At 40.5% G+C, this 17989-nt stretch overlaps 1 protein-coding gene across 1 annotated transcript in view; it reads left to right on the top strand.

Annotated features, from left to right (window-relative positions):
* LOC126252712 (protein white-like) overlaps positions 1-17989 on the top strand; it is a 258277-nt gene that overhangs the window by 84102 nt on the left and 156186 nt on the right. The window contains exon 4 of the mRNA XM_049953614.1: positions 4158-4256. Within this exon, the coding sequence (XP_049809571.1) occupies positions 4158-4256 (99 nt within the window). The remainder of the gene's footprint in view (positions 1-4157; positions 4257-17989) is intronic.

The following is a 17989-nucleotide window of genomic DNA, read 5'->3' as shown; positions in this document are numbered from 1 at the left end:
CTACGGACCATTACCCAAGACAAGGGGGGGTTACAGTTATATTTATGTCATGGTAGACATCTTCTCCAAATTTATAAAGCTTTATCCCTTAAGGAAAGCTACCAGCAAACAGATAGTTTCAAAAATTACAAGTAATTATTTCAACACTGTGGGAAAACCTAAGGCAATACTTTCAGACAATGGGTCTCAGTTCACCTCTAAATACTGGAAAACTTTTATTGAAGACACGGGAATTAAACACATTTTAATATCTGCTTACCACCCGTCAAGCAACCCGGCTGAGAGATACATGAGAGAAATTGGAAGACTGTGCAGAACCTACTGTAGCCAGAACCACACTAATTGGTTAGAGTACATAAATAGTTTTGAAGAAATAATGAACAGCTTACAGCACTCTTCCACTGGATTTTCCCCACACGAAATAATGTACAACCAATACCCCGCTAGTTTCTTCACTGAAAACATAGAGTATCCACCTTGCAAAATTATGTCACCCCAAGAAAGAGAAGACTGTGTACGGGAAACCATGAAAAAACAAGGGGAATTGAGAAAAAGGCGACATGCAGCCAAAGGAAAAGCAACGCAGTTCAAACCAGGGGACCTTGTACTCGTCAAGACACAAGAGAAATCAAAATTATTGTCAGCTGAACTTAAAAAGTTTTTTGATATTTACATTGGTCCATTTGAAATAAAAGAAAGCCCACATCCTAATGCGTATAGACTTATCTTCCCCAGATCAAGAAGGTTATTTGGATTAAGAAACATCACTGAATTGAAATCATATAAACATCATTAAGCACATTTAGCTGTTTGAATACAGTTACTTACCCATTTTCCATAAAGCATGTGATCAGCAAAGCTTTTTACATGATGTGTCAAGTAGCAACTACCACTCATACTACAGACCCTGGAAAAGTTCCAGATTTCTGAGAGAATGTTTTTATATTTTTATTGTCACCATTGAATATTAAATTTGGAGACATCTTCTTTACTTGCAAGGGGCAAGTTTAACCATGCACCCAAAGAGGTGACAAACATTTATTACTTTCTTTTTGTATTGTTGAATATGGGACATGATTGCACCAAATAAAAGACAATGTAAAAATTGTGGTGCAAGACCCATCATTGTGTTACTATTGTTTTCTTAGACATAAGATTAGTGTACAATTTTCTACAGCTAATCAGATGTTCACCAAGTTTGATGTTTGTGTTATGTTGTGACCAAATTAAGTGTGCAATTTTGGTATTAATATGTTCTTGTACTATCTTGACTATGTGTCTCAATGGGAGACAAGTTTTTTAAATATTTCCTTTTTTTTAAATGCATATTATATTCATACATGTGACTTCTCTAGTGTTTGTGTTTATATATCATATCCATACTTATAATTATGTTCTTGGTTTTCATTTCTTTTATGTGGCTCAAAAGGAACAGACAGTGGCAATATTTTCTTATGGACATATGACCTGTCCATCTATGTAATATATTTATGTTCCTTCTATTATCTTGACTAATCTGTGACTCAATGAGAGCTGACTTTGAAATAATTTACATATATATTTTTTATATATCTTAAAATCGCATGTGATATATTTGTGACTGTTTTTGATCATTTTCCATGTGGCTCACTGGGAGCAAAGATTAACATTTTTTTTACTTTCATGTATTACTAAATATTTTTATTATGCTGTCATACTGATTGACATAACACAAAGTGCATTTGAAACAACACAACTAAAATATTTCCAGGAAAAAGTCATTTTGAAACTGTGTAGCGGTCACTGTAGTACTTTTCCAAATTTTAACCATTTGACACATTTTTCCTAGTCGGCTAATATCATTAACATTCTGTAAATGATATTACCCGAGGGGGGTATTGTAACGGAACATATTAAAGGCTTTACTTTAATGAAGTATGCGATCCCTTCCAAATTCAACCAGTTTAATGAGTATTTATGATTATAGAAAAGTTATTGTGTATGTTAACAATGATTGCATAACATGTCTCCATAAACAGTCAACCCATTAAATTATACTGAATAACTGACCCACACAAAAGTTAATATCACTTGATCACTGATACAGCAAATGTCATCATGTAAAAGCACTAAGTTCATCTTAAATAATTAATATGAAGTACGAAAAATAGTGGCCAACTTAAGTATTTTGGATCTCCTTAAATAAAAATCACCCAGTGAAACCTATTTGTTCACTAGGAGCGTTTTCACTCAGTATTCACGTAATCAATCCTATTTTAGACGAAAACCAATGTAATTCTTAATAATTCATGTTACTTACTTATTTATGCAAATTAGAGAAGTCAGTTGACAAACTTCTAAAAAACGGCCTTTTTGTAACAAAGAATTATTCTGTCAAGTCAACAAATCTGTCTGTCATTTTCATAACATGTTAAATTATGTCACTCGATGCAAATTAATAACTTTTCTGCACAAATTATGATAACAGATGTACATGTGACTCATAAACTATATCTCTTTTTAGTAGTTCTTTGACAATGTTATAAATACAAGCAGCGAGAAGGGTCAAAAAAGCAGTCGGAGGGAGTCAGAGCAGTCGGAATGTCACTTTGGTGAAGTGTGTTTCTGTGTTATTGTTTGGCAAAACAAGGCAAAGAACATGTAAAGGAAGTACTACTTTGTGTTGTGTTATGGTCTTTGGTGGACAGTGGAATTAATATGGCCACTAAAGTAATAAATATTTGATGTTTACATACGTGTTGGTTTCGCTCGTTCTTTATCATCAAAAGCACATGAAAAACACGGGACCTCATGTTTTTTAACCCTAGACAACCAGATTTAGAGCCAGCATCAGCAACGAGACACAGCAGCGATCCAGCAAGCAGCAGCGATTACTACAATACAATACATTGTAATGGCGCCAACCTAACATCAAGTGCTAACAAGCTCCGTAAATTGGAGTGAAATAGTGCGTTTACAGCAATTAGCGATATCAACGACGACCAGGTGGACCATTACAAACATTGTGGATCATTATCACCAAGCTAAGAAGAGTGGTCAAATTGTAGAATCTGTATGGGTTAAATCACATTCTGGTATTCTATACAATGATAAAGACGATCAACTAGCGAGAGATGTGATGTCTATGGACATTAAACTCCCATACACAGAATTACTCCTAACATTAAAAAAAACAAGCGCTTCTCTCGTGGCAGACAGAATGGATAACTGTCAACATACAAGAGGTAAAACCTATGCACGTAAACAGTCATTCATACCAAGAAGCCATGGTTTACGAAGTCCAAACATTCAACAAAAATTGTAACATCCACTGTGAGAATGCGTCTCAGTCATGGATCCTTCCCTGCTGATTTACATAGAATAGGCGTATGGAGACATGCTACTGTCAGTGTGAAGAAGAAACAATTTGTGGTATAAATCTCATCTTATTTCAGTGCAGACGCTATGAGAAAGGCAGAGTCAACTTTTTATAGGAGCCCTTTGCACGATCCCAGTTCTCGGAGACATAACCAGGACGATCTACGAAGCCATGTCCCGATTTGTAGCCAAAGAAGACTTAAAAATATGAACGGAATTGTGACCATTGAACTCAATTAAAGAAATTAACTAACAGCTGAATGGTTAATTGTCAATTGTGTCTTTGTAAAGAAGAACAAAAATCTGGATCTGGAGACATATGAATGAAGAAGAAACAAATGTTACCTTGTTATGTCTATGTGTATCAATACATTTACATTGTGATGGCTATGCTAGAAGCCAGTAAAATAAAATAAAATAACCATACAGTAACGCTGGTACATCTGTCAAATACGCTGTTACATAATTATTGCTCTACAATAAAGAAAGACACTCTGAAATTACGTCAGATAACAAGTCATTTGTAGTATAAAACAATCTGACTCAGCAGCGTTTTTGGAACCGTAATTACATTATATCTGTTCCTTAAGTAAGAGATAAGACAGGTGGCATTACAAATCTCCAGTATCTGTTTTAAAGGATGTATAGAAATTGAGAGATTTATAAAGACAGAGAGTTAAGTGTGTAAGTGTGTACGTGTGTGTGTGTGTGTGTGTGTGTGTGTGTGTGTGTGTGTGTTTTATTATAACAGTCCACTTCTCGTTAGAAATTTGTTAAGTATGTCTAATTTTTGTTCACAGTTTTCACTGAGCGCCTGCCAGGACGTGATTATTGGAATCCCAGGCCGAATCAAAGGAATCAGCGGCGGAGAGAGGAAGAGACTCGCTTTCGCCTCTGAGGTTTGTTGGAACCTTCCACTTGTACCTAGTCTACCACATTAACGTAACGTATTTCGATTAATGTGAACTACCCTGTTACACATGGTTTGAGAATACGTTACTCTATATATGTAGATCTTAAAAGTAACAGCCTCAGAGCAAAAAAGTAAATAAGTGGGTAGATAAACGAAAGACAGAAAGAATAGAGTTTAATGGCTGGTGGACATCAGGATATAAGTCTAGCAGTAACACGGACTGGGCAAACAACTGAAGAAGTAGAAGTGAAAATGGGCTTTTCTAGGTCCCACCTCAGTATTTACTAAAGGTGGCTTACGGTAAACGAGAAAAACCCCGATGGCCAGATCTGCACATGAGTTCAGAGTTTTAACAACCATGACACTCTGCTAGGTAGCACGCCGTCGCTTCGATCTTCCGCTCTTCACAAATAAGTCCTGACTGGATTTCTTGTGAGCCACGATCAAATTAGTGCGGAACAATTAGCAAGTTGTTACAACCAAAGTCTGGAAAACCGTTTCAGAAATGTTAGATTGCAATTTATTACATAAGGTAGGAGGTAACTAGTTAAGTATAAGGTAACTATAGAACATTCGGTCCTCTTTTTGTGCATCTACATCATCATTCACAATCTCTTTACATATTTCTACCTGGACATTTGTTTTCATTTACTAACTGTAAGAAGTATCTATTCATTTGCACACGTTCTTGTATTATATTTACTTTGTTTTTTGTAGTATCAATAATGCAAATTGCTGACTATTGTAATTCTAAAGCATAGATTATTAAGATACTGGAGGAGTAAAGACAAAATAGAATATTACAATTCGCAACATACGTTTGTTTATTTATTTGCTTTCATAAATTGCAGATTGAATGATGATACAGTGTTCTATATGTTAGTTTAACAGAAAAAAGGAATTAATAAACTGTTCGGTTGTAAATTACGTGTAAGAGCCCCATATAATGGTCACACGTAAAGTTAACTCGACGGTACCATTCGAATTGTAGTTCAAATGGCACAGCTTAATGAACAGCTGAAGAAGCTGAATGTCACCTTTACCATCAAAATAGTGCGCACCGTCAACATCTGTCATCGACATAAGATGTTTCGCTTGCTATATCTTGAATTTTTCAAGTTAAGCGCTGTTATATTTTGGAAAAACAGTTTTTGTCCGAGAGGGTGAATTTAATATAAAAATTTTGTTTGTGTTGATTCGCAAACCACATATAAGGTTATACATTAAAAAAAGTATATTATTACGTAGTCATCACAGCACCTCGAATCACCACTACTACTTGTTATCCACAACTTGTACTTGTATGAAAGGAAAAGCTGACACATTCTAAGGGCACACTATACACAGAAGCTATGTGCATCCGAGGAGCACATTCTTCTTTGCTGTACTGGAAAGTATGCAGTACTATACTGCTTACTCTCTAAAAAAGTGTTCAAATTTGTGTGAAATCTTATGGGACTTAACTGCTAAGGTCGTCAGTCCCCAAGCTTACACACTACTTAACCTAAATTATCCAAAGGACAAACACACACACCCTTGCCCGAGGGAGGACTCGAACCTCCGCCGGGAGCAGCCGCACAATCCATGACTGCAGCGCCTTATACCGGTCGGCTAGCTAACACTCTACTTCGAATCGATAATAAGTGATGTACTTCAAGACTTAGGCTTTTCCGTTGCTCGATGTATTACGGTAGTGTGCAAATTAAATGGAACAAACTCACCTTTTAGAGTGGATTGAACTTGATTAGCTGTAACCAATTTCATCGCCCCTGTTGTTTGACTTTTGGCGAAATATTGTTGTCTTGGCTATGAACAACAATAGTTAAGTCCTCTCCAGTTCAATTGAGTACTTGTTTGTATAGCGAGATCGTGTGTTATTTCTGTGTTCTCTACAGGAAACCTCAGTGTTAAAATGGACATTTCACCTAAGAAGCGAGCAAAAATAGGTATTCTTCATGAACACTCATCTCTCACTATGACGCATTGCCCCTGTTGCTCGTGTGGAAAAATCTAATGTTTCAAGACTTATTAGGTCATATAGTGATATGGCCTCATTGTCTACTTTTGTTGAAGTTGACTCTTCTACGTTACAGCGTGAGCTTCTTGAATGTGAGCGGAAGGCAATGAAGGAGCAATTGTTAATACCTGCCATGAAGAGGAAACGGTAGGCATGGGCCAACATATCAAATAAATCTTGGACTTCTAGTGACTGGAAACGTGTAATTTTCAGTGATAAGTCGCATTTTATTTTTTAAGGATACAGAGAAAGGGTTGACAGACGAAGCATCCAAAAGGCAGAGAGAGCTGAACTGTGAAATAACCTCCAAAAAACTAGTTTGCGGTTTCTACACTTTCCTGGTGCACTGGTTCCAGTTGATAGCATGATGCATTCAATCAAATAGATGGAAATCCCTTATGCGCAGTGTCACGCCATTCCTGAAAACCTTTGTTGATGATGGAGACACATTTCACAACTATCTGCCCCCTGTGTCACAATTCTGAAACAGTCAAGATGTTCTTGAAAGAAAACAACGTTAATTTACTTCTGCTGCCTGCTAATTCATCTGACTCAACTCCCAACGAGAACTTCTGGAATACTATGAAAAGGTGTATAGTAAAATGGAGTGTCAATAAAAGAGGAAACTTTGGTTATTAATATTCAGTAAATTACTAACCGTATTATACACACTGTAATAGACGCGCACAGGTAAAGTTCAATTGTCTTGTCCGAACTAATTTGCACACTACCGTAGCTGAGTAATATTTAACTGTAACATTTCTTACCGTAACTTACCGTAACGGATGGTATTTAAGAAATATAGATCTTGTAATGGTGACTGGCGATTTTTCTTAAGTCAGCCACCCTATTGAGGCGCTTTTTAGTTGTGCAAAATGTGTTTCCTAAAAATACTACCACCTACCTAACGTACCTAAGTTCAAATCAAAGTCTGAGAAACGTATGCATTTACTATTATTGTTATTCAAGGTATAAAATTATTATTTACTGTTGTTCATAATTAGTCACTACGTGAGATTTGTGAAAATATTACTAATTTTTACTTCGTCTGATTTCGACATTCAACAATATATCGATACGAGCGCAACATATACTGAAGTTATGTAGTCACATATACTGAAGTAAATGCTATGACCTACAGTAAACAGCCGGCCGCGGTGGTCTAGCGGTTCTAGGCGCTCAGTCCGGAACCGCGCGACTGCTACGGTCGCAGGTTCGAATCCTGCCTCGGGCATGGAAGTATGTGATGTCCTTAGGTTAGTTAGGTTTAACTAGTTCTAAGTTCTAGGGGACTAATGACCTCAGAAGTTGAGTCCCATAGTGCTCAGAGCCATTAGATTTTGAACCTACAGTAAACAGGTTTTGTCCCGCTATGTGTCACTTTCGGTTTCAGTGAACATGGAGACAGTACAAACAACTAATCGCACTGTAAGGATACGCTCAGTTGATAAAGTGATCGGTAATCGAGCTAACACGGCTGATGTACGGTAACATACATACGCATTGAAAATTTAAGTCTCGAAACATCAATGTTTAAGTGGCTGGTTGGGTCGTAGCAGACCATACGAGGATCTTATAAAAGGTTACCCATAATTCTACTGACAAACTTTCAGACACTGTTCAGGAATCTTCTAAGTATTTTGGTATAACGAACCCATGATCTTCAAAATGGTTCAAATGGCTCTGAGCACTGTGGGACCTAACTGCTGAGGTCATCAGTCCCCTAGAACTTAGAACTACTAAAACCTAACTAACCTAAGGATATCACACACATCCACGCCCGAGGCAGGATTCGAACCTGTGACCTTAGCGGTCGCGCGGTTCCAGAATGTAGCGCCTAGAACCGCTCGGCCACTCTGGCCGGCCATGATCTTCTGTGGCTCGTTACAGGATAATAATGTAATACCGATTCATTCGGTTTGTTATCACTATCAACCTTGTTTCTGTGAAAACACCTTCACAACCGTGAGGAAGGCTGTAATACGCAATAACTAAAATATACACCAGAAAACACACATAACAAAGTTTTGGAACAATCCTCAGACAAAACACTTGTCTGTGATGTGGCTGCCATTGCTGTGAGAGCAGCTCAGCATTACATTGCATTCAGGAACTTAAACACGAGTTAACGTACCCACACAGCTATATATCACTCTTGACGTACAACTAAACGAGCCCACGACAGAACCGAGGCGAAGAAAAAAATGAGTGCTGTTCTTGCCAACAGTAGATTCGGTAAAAGAATGGATACAAGACACACAGAGAATTCCGTCGACACTGACACTATTGTGCACTACTATCAGCGCAATACGGGTAGAAAACTAATGAAACCAAGAACCCAAACGAAATGCACTAACTCTATTAAGAGCCGCCACAAACAATGGGTCCCTTATACCAGAATACTCAGAAGGTACCGTGAACAACTCTGAATGTTTGTTCAAGTTCTAATATACTGGTTGGTTCAGCTGCCGCTAGCTACACAATCTATGCAACCCGCAAGGCCTTCAAAAACAATGTGCGTGGTTGTCATATTCTCTTGTTCGCCACGTGGAAACTGTTAGTCATACAGAAGAAAATAACAGGACATTTTTAGTCAGGAAATTCGTTTTAGTTAAATTTTGTACCGGAACACGTTTTCGCTGGTGGGGACAGTTTTTTACTTATTCGAAATAATCGTGTTTTGTTGGTCACTGTGTCACGTTTTCTTGATTAATTCGGAAACTTCAGCCTCCAGCGGTAACGTATCATAGTGCGGAATTGAATTACACTAACAAAAAACTACAAAAATTGTTAGTTCAGAGTAAAACATATTTAAGTGAGTAACAGTATAAGATCAGAGGTTAATATAAGGGAGACTTATGCCATTGCAAATGTGAAGTGCTGGTACATTAATAGCCACTGTAACCGCCAGACGTTGAATGCAAGCATGCAAACGTGAATGTATGGTGTGGTACAGGTGCCGGATGTCAGTTTCTGAGATGGAGTTCCATCGCTATTGCACTTGGTCGTTCAACACAGGGACAGTTAATGCTGATTGTGGATGATGCTGAAGTTGTCATCCGATGGTGTCCTGTATGTGTTCGATTGGAGACAGATCTGATCGAGCAGGCCAGTGCAACATGTCGACACTGTGTATAGCAAGTAGGGTTACAACAGCCGTATGTGAACGAGCGTTATCTTCTTGGAAAGCACTCCCTGGAATGCTATTCACGAATGGCAGCACAACAGCTCTAATCATCAGACTGACGTAATAATTTGCAGTAAGGATGAATGGGATAACCCCGACAGAGATCCTGCTGTCATACGAAATCGTACCTGGACCATAATTCCAGGCGTAGGTCCAGTTTGTCCAGCATGCAGGCAGGTTGTTTGCAGACCCTCATCTGGCCTCCTTCTAAACAACACATGTCCATCACTGGCACCGAGGCAAAACCAACTTTCATCAGAAAACACAATAGATGTCCACCTTTACCTCCAATGAGCTCTCGCTTCACGCCACTGAAGTCACAAATGGCGCTGGTTTGGCACAGTATAATCCACGCTACAGGGCTACAGGCACGCAATTGTCCTTGAAGCAACAGAATTGTAACAGTTTGTTGTCTCACTGTGGTGCCAACTATTGCTCAGATTGTTTCTGTAGGCGCAGTACGATGCACCAGAGCCACACTAGTCTTTCCTCTTGGTACTGCCACTTCGCCATCGGGAGTCCGATCTTCTTGTGACAATACGTTGTCGCGACCACCGCTGTCAGCTGTCATGTACAGTGGCTACATTCCAGCCAAGTCTTTCTGCAGCCATCTCATCTAGCTTCTCGTAGTCGTATTACACGATCTCGTTCAAACTCAGTGTGGCATTGATAATGGCGTCTCTGTTGCCTCAAAGCATTCTTGGCTATCATCAAATCACGACCGCGTCAAGCTGTATGTAAAGCAAACCTGATTTGCATCTTTTAGATGTAGAAACATGACTATCAAATTTCGCTTATGTCGCACGACTCCGTCTTTGTGTTGCAATAGTTTTTAGTGTCAGCGTATATTAAATTTCCTACAAAAACATCCTGTTAATTGTTCTGTACAACTAATAGTTTGTACGTAGTGAGCGAGAGAGTATTATGAAAATCTCGAGTGTGGTTTTTGTAGGCGTTCAGGATTAGTTGAAATACATAGGCAAGGGCATCTGAATCGTCTCCCTAGACAAAACATCGATATTACTGAACTTAGCTCACAACAAGCACAGAAGTTGTATCTTTTGAGTGTCGACATATGGACAGATATTCGTTTAGGTATGTGACAATGGTGAGACAAGGCTGTTCATCGATTCTGCGAAGTGGACAACGGAGTTAAGTAAGATGATATAAATTACTAACTTGCCCTCCTCTGCGAAAGTACTTCTGTGGGGTATGGGATCCATACGTGGTACGATTGATGAAGGAAATGGGAAACGTCCAAAAAAGGGCAGCTCGTTTCGTAGCGCAAACAGAGGAGAGACTGTCACCGATATAACAAGGCGGTTCTGGTGGCAATCGTTAAAACAAAGGCGCTATACTTTGCGTGAAATTTCTAACATCAACTTGCTTCCTCAAAGTGCGTGAACATTTTATTGACGCTAACCAACGTGGGAGCAAATGTTCAAAAATGTTCAAATGTGTGTAAAATCTTATGGGACTTAACTTGGTTCAAATGGCTCTGAGCACTATGGGACTCAACTGCTGAGGTCATTAGTCCCCTAGAACTTCGGCCGGCATGGGACTTAACTGCTAAGGTCATCAGTCCCTAAGCTTTCACACTACCTAACCTAAATTATACTAAGGACAAACACACACTACTTAACCTAAATTATCCTAAGGACAAACACACACACCTATGCCCGAGGGAGGACTCGAACCTCCGCCGGGACCAACCGCACAGTCCAAGACTGCAGCGCCCTAGACCGCTCGGCTAATCCCGCGCGGCCGTAGGAGGAAATGGTCATTATAAGAAAGTAAATTACAGTTCTCAATGAAAAATTTGAGGGTTCATTTTTCCCACGCGCTCCTTTAGAGTGGAACCACAGAGAAAGAGTCTGAACGCGGTTCGGTGAATCCTCTGCCCAGCACTTACGTGTGACTTCCAGTGAAGTCATGTACATGTGGATAACTACATAATGCAAGTGTCTGGCCAATAGCTTGCTCATTAAATAGTGACTCTACACCTAGCAGCTATTGATCGTAGTGCCCGCTGTTGTTCTTTGAGTACAAACACACATTTCGATTTATCTGCCTTATATCTTCATTACGCCATACAAAATAGTAGCCAATAAAAATGTAAAGAATTAATGCAAGGAAAACAATAAAAGAATATTTTTCCAGTGATTACAAGTTCATAATCAAATGAAGGTGTTGGAGGAACTTTTCTGGACCATGTGTTGCCTGATCGAAGATCGATTCCGGTAATGCATATTTTAGCCACCTTACAAACGCACTCACTTACTCACACACACACACACACACACACACAAACACACACACACACACACACACACAGATACAGAGAGAGAGTGAGAGAGGGAGGGAGGGAGAGTGAGAGAGAGAATATGTTGGTGCATTTGGTTTCATAGCAGACAAACACTGAATCTAAGTCCCGGTAACACCATCTAATCATTAGCTCGCGGTGATTCGTAAAACTAATAGTATTAGGTTGATCGTAGCACCTTTTTTGCTTGTTGGCTTTCTTGGGTATCCTTTGTAGATACTTGTTGCTATTTGATTGTTTATATAGTCATTTAGTCGTTTGGAGATAATAAGCGGAGCTCTGGGCGCTTTAAAATGAAGTGCTATGTAGAAATATCTGAACATTTCCGACATATTCTTCTGTTTTAATTCAATAGAGGGGTGACAGCAGCGGAGGCAACGAGAAAAATCTGCACCGTGTTTGAGAATAACACCACTGGACAATGATGGTGATGATGAGTCCATTCTTCTTTACAGAGCGTAGGGGAGCGACGCGGGAGACCCCCGCCGCCTCACTAGGCAAGGTCCTAGTGGAGGTGGTTTGCCATGGCCTTCCTCCGACCGTAATGGGGATGAATGATGATGATAAAGACGACATAATAATACCCAGTCATCTCGAGTCAGGAAAAATCCCTGACCCCGTCGGGAATCGAACCCGGGACCGCGTGCTCGGGAAGCGAGAACGCTACCGCGAGACCACGAGCTGCGGACTGGACAATGTGCGTTAACAAAAATTTCTCATTTTAAGGAGAATCATTTTGACGTCAGTGAGTCTCCACGTTCAGGAAGATTTTCATGGTTTGACAAAAATCGTTTAAATTCATTTATCCGCAATGATTAACGTCGGTATCCAGAATGAGATTTTCACTCTGCAGCGGAGTGTGCGCTGATATGAAACTTCCTGGCAGATTAAAACTGTGTGCCCGACCGAGACTCGAACTCGGGACCTTTGCCTTTCGCGGGCAAGTGCTCTACCATCTGAGCTACCGAAGCACGACTCACGCCCGGTACTCACAGCTTTATATCTGCCAGTATCTCGTCTCCTACCTTCCAAAGTTTACAGAAGCTCTCCTGCTCCTGCTCCAAAATCTCTTTTGTTCCTGTGGTTGGAGCCCAGTTCATAACATCTGTTAGTTGTCTGCTAGCAGATACGTGGAAGAGATAGACGCACCGGGTAAATTGTTGCTGATGCGATAAACATAAAGGGTTCTCCAGCATTCGTATGACAACTGTAGTGTAGTGGATCATAACCCAAAGCGGAAATCCCCTCCTCGCAATCGACCGTGAATGAATGTATGAAAATTGAATGAAAATAGCCTGTATTGTCCTACTGAGGGCAAAGGCCTCCTACAAGTAGGGGTAGCTGCTTTTAAACACTCCCGCGGTGAGCCAGTCCGCCTAAGGGGGCACCGCACACTACACACTGAATTACACTTGATCACTTAGATTTAGTTCTAGTTCAATCCACTCCTTTCCGTTTCTGGCTATGCTGGTCCACTGTCTTCCTGCTTGTTTTCTGAATAAGTACGACCATTTGCGTGTTGGTCTTCCTGGGAGACTCGTGCCAATCTCGGCGTCCCATGTGGTACCTCGTGCCGTCTATTTGTCGTTTTGCAGCCTCGCCACGTGGCCGCTCAATTTTCATTTGGTCTTCGTAGCCTGTCTATGGTTGCTGACCTTTTGTGTCGAGGTGTTCGATGTTCTGTCTTTCAGAGAGATGCCAAGGATCTCCCTCTGCATTTTCCTTTACTGCGCGGCTGATCCCGGCAGAGGTTCGAATCCTCCCTCGGGCGTAGCTGTGTGTGTTTGTCCTTTGGATTATTTAGGTTAAGTAGTGTGTAAGCCGAGGGTCTGATGACCTTAGCAGTTAAGTCCCATAAGATTTCACACACATTTGAACTTTTTTTTTTTTTTTTCATTTTCCTTTGGCATAGTGTAGAGTGTTTCTCTCTTTGGCTTGCCATGTCTGACGTCCATGTTATAAGACTGGAAGAACGCAGCTTTCGAGTGATTACATTTCGACCCTCCTATTCAGGGTTCTGTCTAGCAATATAAACTTTAAGACTCAGATAATTTTCCAAACTAAAGAAACTGTTCGTTTTATTTTTTTTCCATTTTTTGTTAAAGAAAATTGTTTGGCCTAGGTATGTGTATTGTGATGCATACAATAGTTCCGTCCCTTCAAGATATATTGTGGTTTCTTGTCTTGAAAGGAGGGTATAAGATGAAGATCAACAAAAGCAATACGAGAATAATGAAATGTAGTCGAATTAAGTTGGGTGAAGCTGAGGAATTTAGATTAGGAAATGAGAAACTTAAAGTAGTAAAGGAGTTTTGCTATTTAGGGAGCAAAATAACTGATGATGGTAAAAGTGGAGAGGATATAAAATGTAGACTCGCAGTGGCAAGGAAAGCATTTCTGAAGAAGAGAAATTTGTTAACATCGAGTATAGATTTAAGTGTCAGGAAGTCGTTTCTGAAAGTATTTGTGTGGAGTGTAGCCATGTATGGAAGTGAAACATGGACGATAAATAGTTTAGACAAGAAGAGAATTGAAGCTTTCGAAATGTGGTGCTACAGAAGAATGCTGAAGATTAGATGCGTAGATCATGTAACTAATGAGGAGATATTGAATAGGATTGGGGGGGAGAGGAGTTTGTGGCACAACTTGACTGGAAGAAGGGATCGGTTGGTAGGACATGTTCTGAGGCATCAAGGGATCACCAAATTAGGATTGGAGGGTAGCGTGGAGGGTAAAAATCGTAGAGGGAGACCAAGAGATGAATATACCAAGCAGATTCAGAAGGATGTAGGTTGCAGTAAGTACTGGGAGATGAAGGAGCTTGCACAGGATAGAGTAGCATGGAGAGCTGCATCAAACCAGTCTCAGGAGTGAAGACCACAACAACAACAACAACCCATTTGTCATGACTTGCGTTTCAGTTTTATTCATTGTGAGTCCTGCCATCCTGCTTGGTGTGTTAAGGTCCCGGAGCATTGACTGCAGTTCTCTTGCAGTTTTGGCAAAGAAGACTATGTCGTCAGCGAACCTCAAATTTGTTGAGTCTCTTGCCATTGAGGCATATTCCGTCTTTCTTATTCCAGCTTAGGTTTCTGAATATGTCCTCCAGTATGCAGGTAAATAGTTTTAGGGACATGGCATACCTTTGTCTATCTCCTTTTTCCACGCGGAAAGGTTGGTCTGTCTCTCCGGTTTTAAATCGAGCAAAGGTGTAGTTATGAATGTTTCTTAGCAATTGGATGTATTGTGCGTCTGCGCCTTGGTTTCTTAGTTCTTGAAGTATGTTTGGGTGTTCGATGGTATCGAATGCTTTGCTGTAATCCGAAAGAACAGATACCATCGGTGACCATGCAGCTCGTAAGAATGAAATTACAATGAAATGAAAACACTTAGCTGCTTACAGGCATTGACATATGTCAACGGGGACAGATGAAAATGTGTGCCCCGTCCGGGACTCGAACCCGGGATCTCCCGCTTACATGGCAGACGCTTTATCCATCTTTTTTTTTTTTTATTCTTCTCGGCCTGGCTTCTATGCCATTAAAAGAACGTTGAACACAAAGGACGCTTCTTCTGCATCAAGAAAGGAAAACGTGTTGTTACTGCAGCGGAAGTTCAAGGTGCGTTGCTTCTGTAGCAAAGGAAACGTTTCATTCCTTGTTGATGACTCTTTGCTGCAAAACTTTTATTTTCATCGTGTTTTGTTGGTTTTTTGTTTTTTTAACTTTTTTAACTTTTTTAATATACAACAAGTTTTTTTTTTTTTAAAAATGTTTGTTTCCACTATTCTTTGCGTGAGACATCTCGGCTCGTTGACGGCACTCAACGCTCGTCTTCTCGAGGGTTGCCTATTATGGTATACCCCAAGCATATAGCTTGGTCTCATTTCTTTCTCCCCGTTTGTATGTGATCTCCTATGTCGGCAGTTGTCTTCTCTTAGCACTGAGTGCCCAATGGCCGGGCGCCACACACAGGTTGGGAAAAAAAAAAAAAAAAAAAAAAACTGCCATCAACGTTATTAACAGTCGGATGCAGTGCATTCATCTTACATCTACTTCGTTGTTCCTTCTTCGTTTTTGTTCATCGTCGTTGTCGGTCATAGTGTCGTTATTCTCAATGCTGGTATATAGTTCGCGAACTTTTGTCTGTATTTGTCATCCTTCATCAGCAGTTGCGCTTGTGTGGCTAGATATACTCTGTAGCCCTGGTAAGATGGCGCATCTTCGGCTTGAATTAGGTAATGCAGAGTATGTCCTGTCAGCCATGTCCATATATTTTTCTTCGTGATGGGGTAGTAAGTGCCATCAGGTTGCAACACCGATGTGATGGCGATTGTCTGTCTAGCTGTCCTGCAGATAGAGGCAAGGTTCATTCTGCACCATTCCCAGACCAATTTATTTTCTCCGCAGACACATCTGTGTAGCAAGTTGTCTATGAGTGCACACTCTCCACATCTGTCAGTTGCCGACAATCGTATTCTGTGTAATTTTTCTTTCGTAGGTATGGTCTCATTAACTACTTTATACCACGTTGATCTGATATTTGTTCCGAGCACTTTGTTGTGGATGTTCTTCCAGATTTGAGCCCAATCCCGTAGGGGATATTTCGTTTCCATGCGGTTTACTCTTCCACCAGTATTCATTATCCGGTATAGTTGGGCGGTGGTAAGGTCCTGTATTGGTGCGCTCAGTTTCGCCCGGAGGTAACTAACTTCGAGCAGAAACATCCTGATGTGGTTGGCTTTGTAGTGGGTTTCCCCCAGGTTTATCGGTATTGCCATATTAGTAGGTGTATACATCCGTAGGGCCATATGGAGCGCGCTGTCTGGGTAGTCTTGAAACAGCTGAAGAGTTCTCCGTATAAGAAGAGCCTTGCATTTAAGTGCAACATCTATTAGCCCTAGGCCCCCTTTCTCTGGTGGGAGAGTAATAACATTTATTCCCACTTTGAATATTTCACCCCTCCAAATATACCAACCAATTGCCGTCATTATTTGCTTGGAAATGCTGTTGACCACAGGGATTGTCTGCCCTACATACCAGATTTTCGAAAGTATCATTTTATTGATAAACTGCACTCTTTGTATGAGGTCCTGGTCTCTGCCTTTATTTTGCTGGAGACAACCTCTCGTCATAGCCAGAAGCTCTTGCCAGTTGTCCGTAGTAGTTTTCAGAGGGCAGCGGCTCATTCGTATTCCCAACAGCTTGATACTCTCGTGTACTATATATGGGCAGTTATCATCGATTCTAAACCCACTACCGATCGGCATTAGTTTAGTCTTGCGATAGTTGAGCTTGGAGCACGAGGCTCTTTCATACTCCCGTACACTATTAGTGACTTCTTGTAGGTCTCGCTCCGAACGTACGATGACACTTATGTCATCCGCGTATGCCACACATTTGACAGTCGTCGAATACAGGGTTAAGCCCTCAAGCGTACGGTTCAGCAAACGAACAAGTGGCTCAATGGCAATGACAAAAAGAGGCATTGACATGGGGCAGCCTTGTCGTACAGATCGCTCAATAGTTATTTGCCGGGAGAGTTGGCCATTGATGACGATCCTAGAGCAAGCAGAGGTGTACATATTTTTGACCATCGTAATAAAACCGTCACCAAAACCTAAATGGTTCATAATTTGAAAAAGGTAGCTGTGCGAGATCCTGTCAAAGGCTTTGCATTGATCTAGAGCTAAAATTGCAGCCTCCGGTTGGGTAATAGCACTAAAGGAGATGATCTCCCTATAATCTGCCAGACTTCTAAAGATCGTTCGACCAGGGACGGCTGCTGTCTGGCTATCGTGTATGATTTTATGTAAAACATGTTTAATTCTCGCTGCTAGAACGCGGGCCACAATTTTGTAATCGGAGTTGAGGAGGGAAATAGGACGAAATTTATTGACATCATCTGGTGGGTATTCTTTGGGGACGAGTACGATTAGACTATCACTGAATCCTGCTGGTAGTGGCCGACCTGCTTTAATTTCATTACATATGTTCAGAAAGCAATGTTCGAGCCACCAAGAACACAGAGGATAGTGTAACTGCAGGGATTTGTCACTGGCATGCGTCCCGCGAGACTCATATTTTCAACGTATATATATATATATATATATATATATATATATATATATATATATATATATATACTTTTGCACAGAAAAGGTACGAAAGATCATGTGAACACACACACACA

Source organism: Schistocerca nitens, chromosome 4, assembly GCF_023898315.1.
Source record: "Schistocerca nitens isolate TAMUIC-IGC-003100 chromosome 4, iqSchNite1.1, whole genome shotgun sequence".
NCBI classification, from domain to species: Eukaryota; Metazoa; Arthropoda; class Insecta; order Orthoptera; family Acrididae; genus Schistocerca; species Schistocerca nitens.
This window is presented reverse-complemented; position numbering and strand designations above follow the sequence as displayed.